Below are 12,279 nucleotides of genomic sequence, written 5' to 3'. Positions count from 1 at the left end.
ACTCGGATATACGTCACAATAGGGAAAAAAAGAACTTCCATGTCATGCTGACATTGAGGACTTTCCTGCTGGGTAACTGCACAAAATTTAATAGGCCTACTACAATCTGTCATAGTTCAGCTCAGATGATCTATTCTATTCTATTCTATTCTATTCTATTCTATTCTATTCTATTTGCAAGAGGAACAAATTCTCCTCTAAGCCATCAACCTCTGCATTATTTCTTTTCTGTTCTGATAAAATGTCCTTGTTTATTTGACAAGCTGAATGTATTCAGTGTGTCTCCCTAAAGAGCCAGACAATCCCTTTCCTCTTTATCTCAGGTGACTGTCATGTTTACATTAATTTTATAATTGCTTGCAGAAAACATCTGAATAGAAACAGCACTGCACATCCACACCCACAGCTCCGAATACTCATTGTACAATTATGTCTACTGAATTGCAGCCCGTCCTCCAGACAAAAGCACTGAAAGCATTTCCGATACTTTGTCGCCTGGTCTGCTTGGCAACCTGGCCAACTGCACAAAAACCAACTCCCTCTAAAGCTTACATTGCAGAAGCACCGGACATTCCCTCAGGACAGCTCAATGGAAATTAATTCGCAAAGAAATATTACACTGCTCTCAAAAAAGAATCCTTATCGCAAAGCGCCAACTCTGGCAGCAGACAAAGGAAGCAATCTGAGGAGAGGAGGAAGAGGATGAAGGCGCTGTTTCATTCACAGGACACACTGCCCTCCTCCAGCACTGGAGCGTGGACCCCTCTATCACTTCCTGTCTTTTCCATCCAAGCCATCATTATATCCTCTAGGCTCCAGTGGTGTGGATGGGGGTTGGGTAAAGCCCTCATAACTAAGACTTAAACTACAGATAAAACAGCACGTCATGTATAACTGGAAGGGTAATGATTAAATGGTAATCTAACTCAAAATTTGAATTATTTTTTACTGTTTAACCATTTGTTGTATAAACCATATATATTCAGTAAGACAGAAAAAGGAAGAAGAACGAGAATTTTTACATCGCTCTTTTCCATACAACAACATCTCATAGTGATCTCATGGCTTTCAAGCTCCAAAAACAGCATTAAAGTATCGTAGTCCATACAATTTGTGCATTGTGCATTCTATTGCAAGACTTCTGAAGTAATATGATAGGTTTGTCTGAGGAACAGCTTGAAATGTAAGTCATTATTTACTAACAAAGATCTAACCAAGGCTGATTAAGCCATAAGCTAACTGAAGACTAGAAAAATTAAAGATGAATGACATGGTCTGTGAAACAACATTTCCTGTAGAATTTCAGTTTCTGAGATGAAACGAGACACCGTAAGATCTGCTACCCCTGTGTTTGCATCTCAAGAAAGATGTTAGAGAAAGCAAACGCATAGTTCACAAGGAATGAAAATCAACAGTACTTTCATCGTCCTGCAACTTAACTTGCTAAATGATGAATCACTTTAAATTTTAATACTGTTGACGATCAAAGACTGACTGTGGTTGCTACAGAAACCAAAGTCAGAATGCTGCATATATTTACCAACTTATGAACAGAAAGGTTAATGTATTTAGAAGAATGCACTCTTTGAGAGCAACATGAAATGTTTTGCACAGCATCTAAACAATTTAGGAAAACTGCTACTAAAGAGAAAAAAAGACTGGCTATCAGTGAAAGACCGTTAAGGTTTTTTTTTTTTTTTTTTTTTTTTTTTTGTAAATGCAGAATGTTTATGTACACGTTTATGTACACTTTACTTGTTATTATTATTATTTTAATTTTTTAAGTCATACTGGCATTATACACCGATCAGGCATAACATTATGACCACCTTCCTCATATTGTGCTGGTCCCCCTTTTGCTGCCAAAACAGCCCTGACCCATTGAGGCATGGACTCCTCTAGACCCCTGAAGGTATGCTGTGGTATCTGGCACCAGGATGTTAGCAGCAGATCCTTTAAGTCCTGTAAGTTGCAATGTGGGGCCACCATGGATCGGACTTGTTTGTTCAGCACATCCCACAGATGCTCGATTGGATTGAGATTTGGGGAATTTGGAGGCCAAGTCAACACCTCAAACTCGATGTTGTGCTCCTCAAACCATTCCTGAACCATTTTTGCTTCGTGGCAGGGCGCATTATCCTGCTGAAAGAGGCCACAGCCACCAGGGAATACCATTTCCATGAAAGGGTGTACATGGTCTGTAATAATGCTTAGGTAGGTGGTACGTGTCAAAGTAACATCTACATGGATGGCAGGACCCAAGATTTCCCAGCAGAACATTGCCCAAAGCATCACACTGCCTCTGCTGGCTTGCCTTCTTCCCATAGTGCATCCTGGTGCCATGTTTTCCCCAGGTAAGCGACACTCCATCCACGTGATGTAAAAGAAAACGTGATTCATCAGACCAGGCCACCTTCTTCCATTGCTCTGTGGTCCAGTTCTGATTCTCACGTGTCCACTGTTGGTGCTTTCGGCAGTGGACAGGGGTCAGGCTATGCAGCCCCATACGCAACAAACTGTGATGCACTGTGTATTCTGACACCTTTCTACCAGAACCAGCATTAACTTCTTTAGCAATTTGAGCTACAGCTCGTCTGTTGGATTGGACCGCACGGGCCAGCCTTTGCTCCTCACGTGCATCGATGAGCCTTGGCCGCCCATGACCCTGTTGCCGGTTCACCACTGTTCCTTCCTCGGACCACTTTTGATAGATACTGACCACTGCAGACCGGGAACACCACATAAGAGCTGCAGTTTTGAAGATGTTCTGACCCAGTCGTCTAGCCATCACAATTTGGCCCTTGTCAAACTCGCTCAAATCCTTACGCTTGCCCATTTTTCCTGCTTCAAAGACATCAACTTTGAGGACAAAATGTTCACTTGCTGCCTAATATATCCTGCCCACTAACAGGTGCCGTGATGAAGAGATAATCAGTGTGATTCACTTCACCTGTCAGTGGTCATAATGTTATGCCTAATCGGTGTATAACTCATTGGCCACTCTTCTTGCCCATTGACAGCTAATATTGAGGCAGCTTGGATTAACTAAACAAGACTCCAATTTATTTCACAGTGCATCTCTGTCTGTCTAACTATCAAATGTCTGTATTTGATTTAATTTACATTCATATTGTGGAGCACATTAGCACATTCAGTGTTTCAGTTTTATTGATTGATTGATTGATTAAAAAATCCAATTTTCATTGCTTCCTGCTTTTACTTAATTTTGTTATTGAGTTTTTAATTGTTGTTTTAAAAGTAACCCCCCAACCCCCATTTAACTTTTTTTTTTTTTTCATTCATTTTATGGTATTTATTAGCTGTTTATATACACACAGCTTTCCAAACAATGCACTCTTTCATTTACATCTTAGCACTGTACAGTACATGAGCTTCCGTATTTTTTTCTTGCCATTTCAGCATGGCAACAATTTCACTTATACTCAAAGAATGGCCATCATTTCTATAGTTAAAGAGTGAAAATGTTTTCTAAGACACTTATACAGACTGATCCATTATGGTTTGAGTATGCTGTTTCCTGGAACACTTTGAACCTACCTAAAACCTAAAACCTAAAAGTTATTATTTGTGAAGCACAAACATTTTGCTCAAACTTCACATAACTTTCAAACTAGACTATCTCAAGTTTGTTGCAGTATAAGTAAATGGTGTAATTGAAAAAAAAAATAATGATAATAGACACAACAATGTCTGGTATGAAGTGGGCTACTATCAAGTTAGGTTAATTGTCTTATTCTAGTCAGTGAATAATTTGCCTGTAATTCTTATACCTTCTGACAGCTGTTACTCTACCATCCCACTTCTTCTGTTTCCTGCATGTTTAACGCCGCCTCTCACTGCTGAGTCACGTAAATCCTTCTAAGCATTCTGAGAAATTATATTAAATACTTGCAGTATACATGTTACCATTATGGTAAATATACACACTACCATTATGAACATCTTAAATATAAACTCCGCCTGACATAATACATGAGAAATTAAAACCGTAAAATCACTAGATTGTGAAATGAATGTCACAGTCTACCCACGCCACACAAAGAGGTCAGGTTCTCATCAGCGTCTGTGACATTCAGAGATGCAGTTCAAGGGGAATATGTCACACATGTACGGCATCGGCAGCGCTTGCATTTGCATAATAATGAAGATGTTCACCAACCTTGACAGGAGCCATTAACTTCCTCATGGCCTGCCTGGCACATGCACCTCCCAATGGGCACCAGCCACTCCCCCTCGGCACTGCAATGCATTCTGGGAAGTTCATCAGCCACCGAGTTGTTGACGCAGGTCCCTGGCACCTCCAGAAGCTGGGAGGAATCTGCCCCGGTTATAGTATCCGGGAAGAGGGCCAAATTCCTGACAACAAAAGGACACTTTTTGTAGAAGACACGGACGGACACGAGAGCGATACATGCGCCTAGGTCTTGGAAAGCCAGGTAGAAGCCTTTCTTGGTCAACGGACCCACATCCCTAACTTCCGTGTTTAGCTTCATGACCCTGTCTCCGAGATCAAGCTCTGTAAAGCTCTCGTCAGCCGCGATGGTGTCGATTTTTGTATACTGGCTTTCCCGAATATTCCTTCTCTCCTCGTCGTTGGTTTCATAATAGTAGACATTGAAAGTCTCCTTGCACGTGCCCAGACCTCCAGGGAGACTGTTGCAGTCCCGTAGAGTGAACTTGAGCTCCACAAACACTCGCTGGGCACCTTGGGTTAATATCCAGTTCGTCTGCAACCAGTTGTTCTGATTGTGCTCCATCACTTTACACACCTGGTACGTGTGAATGGGTGCATAGTTCTCGTCCACCTCTCCGATTTCTTCCCACTAAAACACAAGGAGAGAAAAAGCAGATTAACCTGTTAACTGTCACCCCCCTTTTTGAGCATAGACGTGTAAATGCACTATTCAAACTTAAATGGTTGTACTTCATGATTGGTTTGGAATACAGACCTAAGATTGAAAGTAAAATCACTTCAAAAATGACAGTGTAAAAAAGTTATAGAAAAGTTTACTGTAAAGCAAATGTACTGTACTAAAAAACATTTTTTTATTATTATTTTATAAAAAATTTGGTATCACTTTATTTTAGTGTCCTTGTTACACGTTACACGTACCTTAGTAATAACAGTAAATTATGCATAATTACATGCAACTGACCCTAAACCAAACCCTAACCCTGTAGTAAGTACATGTTGTTAATTAATATTACTCAGTACTTAACCCTTGTGTTGTGTTCGGGTCATTTTGACCCGGAGAGGATTTTCTTTTTCCCGAACATGTTAGTTAATGTTAACACATTGGACTAAAACTTACTGACTTTGCTCGGTTATAATTACTTCCCAAAATTTTGGGGATAATTTTTTAACCACCTTGTTACACTTGTGATATTCCAGGCCAACAAAAATAGTTTATTAATCTCTTGTTATGCTATATTATCACCAAATATTGGATTAAATCTTTTTTTTTTTTTTTTTCCAACTTGTTTTCTTTCAATTAGGACAGGTTTTGTATTTCTTTTTGGAACTGATTAATAGGTCAAAAAATTGTTTATAATAGCTTAAGGACACTGTAAAATAAAGTATAACCCAGAATTTATAGAAAATAACCTGGACTCTAAGATTGCTATAAAATCAAAGCCACATGTCTTACCAAGTTTGTGTTCCAAATTTGAAGTTGATATATCAAAAATTGAGTTCTCTTATGAGGTTTTGTTTAGGTGCTATACCAAAAGTAGTCACTGGGTGAAATTCACATTCAAATTAATACTGTACATTTCTGTAGCAATATCACTTTTATCACCAAAAAAAAAATAAAAAAATAAAAAAAATGGAATAATTAATGGAAATTATGGCCAAATATGGAACCTTGAGTCTTAGACCTTTCCAACTATATGTGTTTTGTCACGATTAGGAGAAAAAAAGATAATAAAACAGTGCAGTAATTTTTGTCAAATTTGAAACATGAGACTGACTACTAGAGGGAGAAGCCTGCTAAAAGAGTTTAAAATACTGTTTCCAATGTAACAATGTCTAATTTCAAAACGGTTTTCACAGGATGAATTTTGAGTATTTAAGCTTTCGAATGATACCTAATTATGGTATCATTATTTTACCTTATTACCTTATTATAATATGTGATAGGAAAAAAAGGCAATAAAAAAGAGTGCCAAGTGTCCTGCTACAGGGACGCTAACAGTTAACAGGTCCCTTTGTGGCCGATATGTGCCCTTGATTCACACTTTTGCCGAGCTGGCACTGAGATGAGCTCTGCAACAGACTTCAACATGACAATCAAAGCAACATTACGTCACGGAAGTGTGGACTACATTTGCAGATCTACATTTGGATGACAATGTTCGTGCTCGGCAGAAGGGTGCATTGAGGGTGCACTGTGCCTGGAAAGGGTGCACTCTCCCCTCTGAATCATGAAATGACAAATGGTAGACTCTGAACTCTGACGTTATTTGGGTCAAGTGCAGTCTGGGAATTATATTAAAATATATGCAGTTGTTGATGCAATAAAAGTGGAACTGGATTTTAAGGGTGTTTCTTCATGTATGGGCACTTTCAGCGCTGTGGACTTAAAACTCCCTTTTACACCCTCACTTGTTTTCTGAAGGATCATGTGACATTGAACATTGTAATAATATTTTACAACATTACTGTATTTTTGATCAAATTATTGCAGCCTGGGTGATCATAGGAGACTTTACCAAAACATTACCAAATCTTAATTTTTGCTATTTATTAATATTTGTTGATTTTATATGTAATAATTCAGCTAATGTCTGGCTCTGGGACAAGGGCAAAACAAGAAAATCTATACATAAAATACATTTCTAGAGTAAGAGTAGAGTAAGGCATAGTAGAGAACGAAAAACATAATTATCATTCTGCTAGTAAAGTTAGTCAGCTCAATTCCATTAAACACTGTACTGAGGACTTATTATTAAGAGTATGTTAGGGCTTGTTATGCAATTGTATTGTAACACAATACTGTACAACATCCTCTGAAGAACATTGTGGCATCCATTCACACACCACAATCACCACATCAAACAAAATATGGCTGTATGTTTTGCTGTCCATAGAGATGCTCAATAACAATACATCAGGTGGCAGAGAGATTGGAAAAACAATCTGCCAGCTATAATCTACACAGTCAGGAGACTTGTAACATGGCAGTTAACAAAGCAAGACCTCGGAATGCACCCTGAGGGCCTGAGCGGCCCTTCAGCGCTCTTCAAAAGCACAGTCAATGACCAGAGAGACCCTCCCGAGGCCTCATATTACCTCTGCCTGACACTCTCTGAATATGAGCGATTGTGAGCTTTGTGGACAGTAGAAGAACTGCAGTCTGGACCACTGGGAGTCATACAGCATGTGCTAATAGTTGAGTCTCGCAGTTCACACACTGAAAACACACTGGCTCTTTCAGTAGGACTTACTGTTAGAAAGAGCACAAATTATGAAGTTCTATGTTGGCAGTAATTTGCTTCTAATTTATTAAGTCATAACTGCTTCAAAATGTATTAAATACATCAAGCACAGGGCCTCTATCTCATTCTAGTCACTTTGTTTGAAATAGTATACTATACATAATCAATTTATGCAGTATGCTCTTGTGAAAAATAAGGAAATTTCAGCATACTTTAAAAAAGAGTAGTGATGGAAATAAAATAATTTACTTAAAGGGAGAGTTCACCCCTAAAAATGAAAATTATACCATGATTTACTCACCTTCAAGCCATCCTAGGTGTATATGACTTTTTTCAGATAAACACAAACGGAGATATATTTAAAAATATCCTTAGTCCTCCAAGGTTTATAATGGTTGTGAATGGCTGCCCAGATTTTGAAATCCATAAAAAATGACTTTATAAAGTATTATTTTACTTTATAAAGTAAAATAACGAACTTCCGGCTCGACAGCCATACGCATTCGACGTACGTCCAAAAAGCGTTAACTTCCGCGACGTAGTACACAATGCCATGACGTACTACACATTAATTATGTCTATGATCCTCACGTACTAAACTGCATTTATTTTAAATTGTTTGTGTGCTGGAGGTACGCTATTACGTCGCGTGCAGTGTGATGTTAACATTTTAGTTAGCGGGTGAGAGAAAATGGCACTATCAAAGAGTCTAAAGAAGAAAGTTGACAGCGAAAATAGGGCATACAAAGAAGAATGGAAAGACAACTATGCATTCATCCTACCCTGCAAAGCCGGTGTGTCTTATCTGCAATGAAGTTGTCGCTGTTTTCAAAGAATATAACACCGTGTCTACACCGGACGCGAGAAGCGCGATGCGACGCGTCAAAAGATAATAGAACCCATTTTAATCAGTGATATTGTCTATCGTCACAACACATTTCTGACAGTGAATAGATTCCCCGTTCTGTTTCTGGCGTAGTCCAAGTGCTTTGCAACGGTCGGTTTGTCGAGTTCAGAGTACAGAGACAGCTTTTAGCTGTTGACGAAAAAAGTTGCGTCTGGTGTAAACACAGTGATAATACCATACCACGAGACGAAGATCTATTTCAGAACCAGCCACTATCAAAATAATCTGGCTGCAGGGCACGGGCCAGATATTATTGCTGGCGTGCCAGTTTTGGCCCGTGGGCCGCCTATAGACCTTATGTAGCCCCGCCCCTTTTCAGCGCTGCGCTCGTTGTCTTTTGACTTCCGGTTTGTATTTCCACAGCAATCTTACGTATTTATGAATGAACTGCTCGTTTTAAAATCTTCTTGGTCTACTGACATTTATTAAGACATCTGCTTTAAACATTACAATGCTTACAATAACTTTAATAAACTCTACAACAAGTAAATCCACTTCACCAGCTAATTATTCTTCAAAAGCGATGCCATAGAAATATACAGAGCTACCACAAAAACGGAAGTTCAAAGACAATATTATAAAGATGGCGGCGCGCTTGTTTCTCTAGCGCATAAGGTCTATTGCCGACCACTGTCCTAGGCTATAACGCGTAGAACATCATGGCATTGTGTACTACTTCGCAGAAGTTAGCGCTTTTTGGACGTATGTCAAATGCGTATGGCTGTTGTGCCAGAAGCTCGTTATTTTACTTTAGAAAGCTTTGAATAAGGATATTTGTCTTACACAAACGCATCGATTCACTTCAGAAGGCCTTTATTAATCTCATGGAGTCGTATGGATTCATTCTTTTTTTTTTTTTTATGGATGGATGCATTTTTTTCGTCTTCAAAATCTGGGCAGCCATTCACAACCATTATAAACCTTGGAGGACTAAGGATATTTTTAAATATATCTCCGACTGTGTTCGTCTGAAAGGAGATAGTCTTATACACCTACTGTAGGACAGCTTGAGGGTGAGTAAACCATGGGATAATTTTCATTTTTGGGTGAACTATCCCTGTAAGTGCGAACTGAATGTAATGTTTTCAGACACTTAATTGCACGTTAATTATAATAAAATGAAAATGTAGTATAGTTTAAATTTTCAATTAGCTGAACTTCAGAGTGCTTTTCTGACCCTCTTAAGTAGGACTTCAGTTCCTCGTCTGGTGCTATCCTTCTATGGATGTTATGTGCTTGTTGTCAGTTTTGTTTGCCTTCCTTGCCCGTGTCTGGATTTATCAGTTTTATCAGCCTGCATGGATTTACTTTTATTACAGTATGTTTGTTTGAATAAATATTTGCTGCATCTGGATCCTCTCATTCCTCTGAAACAGCTAATGTTACAGAACAACAGACCAGCAACATGAGAAACACTGGGGTATACACAAGGGGCGATTGGCAAGCAAGACACACCTGGGAACAATCAAAGAACTAATCAATTAAAAAAACTACAAAGGACTACAAAACAAATGGCACACAGAACAGTGTAAAGTAACAGAAACAGAGTAAAATGCAAACTAAAAGTCAAATTAACAAAACACACGAAACATATATACATATATATATATATATATTCCCTGGCTTTGTGTTCCATGTGTTTTGTTCAACATTGACAATTTCAAAATTGTCTTTGAAATATGGTTAAAGTTACTGCTGAATGTACTTACAAGCATTTATGGTAAACTAAAACATACTTCAATGCCATTATTATTAAACCTGTATGTCATGAATACAAATGTATTTGTAATTACACATTTGTATGGAGTTGTAATTTAGTACATTTAACACATTTTAACTTTAATGTAATATCAAATAATACACTACAGTTAAAATTATAATCAAGTACTTTACATGTGCTTTAGTATGTTAGTCAACACATCAAATTAGGTGTATTTCTGGAAAGCACATCAAGATATTATTAAAACATATTGATTTAAAATGTACTTTAAAGTAAGACTTTTAATTTGACATTATTACAAAGCGCTTTTTTAAGAAACACGGTAATGCTTTATTTTATAGTGTCGTCGTTACATGTACATGTATGTTACATGTAGTTACTATAGTTATTACTATATATTATGTGTAAATACATGCAACTAACCCTAACCCCCTGTCCATTTATCAAAATATGCAGTATAATACATGCTGCTCAGAATATTGTTCAGTTATAGGTAAATGTTAACAAGGTTTTAGCTAGGAAATCAGTGTCTGTGCTAAGGAAAAGCACATTCAATAATTCATTGATATTATGAACCGTTCAATGAATATTCATTCAAAGCATGTAGTCACCCAGTTAAGAAAGATACACATTGCTTCTTTCATTCAATGTTCAACGAAATATTGTCATGAAATTATTTATATACACTGTTTTGTATCTTACATAAAATGCTGACATGAGCTGTATCCAATTTCATATTCTCAGTTTAAGCACAAGCTAGACCATAAATCTGTTCCACAGTATTACTACTCTTCCCTTTTCTTTTTTTTTTTTTTAAATATATAATCTGGCTTTTAAGACAGCATCCTAACTGAAATGAAACCTTTTAAGTGACTGATTTGGAATATGCAAATAGCGCAACTAAAATGAAGACTCAACTCATTAATTCTAACAGAGTTTGGGTTAGCATGTTGCTACGCTAACACTGTAATACTATAATGGAACATTTTAATTTCATTCCAGTCAGCCAAACGCCCATATTACCATCTGAATTTTACTCGAGCAGAGGTGATCATATTCAGCTATAGAGCCCTTTGGTGATGCATCAGTACCACAATGATACAGAAAAGTGTGTGTCACAGATTTCTCCAATATGAGTCACTGTGGCCATGATCTGGTAAATTACATTGGCAAAGCTGCAATTTAGGGAAAGCCGCCATTTGAAATGAAACTGGGCCTGTGCGAATTTGGATCATGCAGATATCCAAGGGCATTTGGATATTCGTTTCAAGCTCTCATGTGAAAATGCATTACTAATACCAGGCACCCCGGGACGACAACAATTCTGACACATGGATGAAGATGAATAGATAATTCTAAAAGGCCTTCATTACAAAAACACATTGAAAAAGGAGATTGCACGAGGATGCGTGTCACAGCTGTGTAGTGATAACATGAATCATTTCAAGCCAAAGATTGAAATGGCACACCTGGACATCAGACTGTCATATTTGGTGGCCCTAGTAGTGCATGTTAATGTAGAAAAAATGTAATGTAAAAAAAAAAAAAAAATTGTTATATACAATATGAATCTGAAAATGAATTCCTTAATGTGATTTAAATGTTTTAATCAAAATAATATATATATTTTTTTCCTTATAGTCTCCATACTTTCTTAACGCACTGTTGCCAAATCGTAGCGAGCCGCCCTGCTGCCTATTGCCTACATAGGCAGCTGGCTTTTAAGACAGCATCCTAAATGAAATTAATCCTCTTAAGTGGATGATCTGGAATATGCAAATAGCGCAACTACCATGAAGACTCAACTCATTAATTCTAACAGAGTTTGGGTTAGCATGTTGCTGAGCTAACACTGTAATACTCTAATAAGCATAAAAACACACAAATATTAAGAAACATAATGCATTTGTAACTACATTGATCTATTTTTATTAATACTGTTTAGTACTGAATAAAATACATTTATTATAATTATACAATTTATAATCAACACTGCTACTGTTCCTATTGTGGCAATGCATTATGGGAATGCCTTCTCAATGAAGGATGTATATGCAATGCAATTTTAAAATTTGGTAAAAAAAAAAAAAAAAACAAGGGGCCAGATTTACTAAAGTGTGAGACTACAATCCCATAAAAGCGCTAGTGTTAGTGCAATCTGTTAGTATTCCTGGTCCAAGGTATCATAGGGGGC

General features: G+C 37.6%; 1 protein-coding gene across 3 annotated transcripts in view; it reads right to left on the bottom strand.

Annotated features, from left to right (window-relative positions):
• Positions 1-12,279, bottom strand: part of LOC127521016 (ephrin type-A receptor 5) — a 77,769-nt gene that overhangs the window by 53,576 nt on the left and 11,914 nt on the right. For all 3 annotated transcript variants that reach the window (XM_051909852.1, XM_051909850.1, XM_051909851.1), the window contains exon 3: positions 4,181-4,844. In XM_051909852.1, the coding sequence (XP_051765812.1) occupies positions 4,181-4,844 (664 nt within the window). The remainder of the gene's footprint in view (positions 1-4,180; positions 4,845-12,279) is intronic.

Source organism: Ctenopharyngodon idella, chromosome 10 (genome assembly GCF_019924925.1).
Source record: "Ctenopharyngodon idella isolate HZGC_01 chromosome 10, HZGC01, whole genome shotgun sequence".
NCBI classification, from domain to species: domain Eukaryota; kingdom Metazoa; phylum Chordata; class Actinopteri; order Cypriniformes; family Xenocyprididae; genus Ctenopharyngodon; species Ctenopharyngodon idella.
This window is presented reverse-complemented; position numbering and strand designations above follow the sequence as displayed.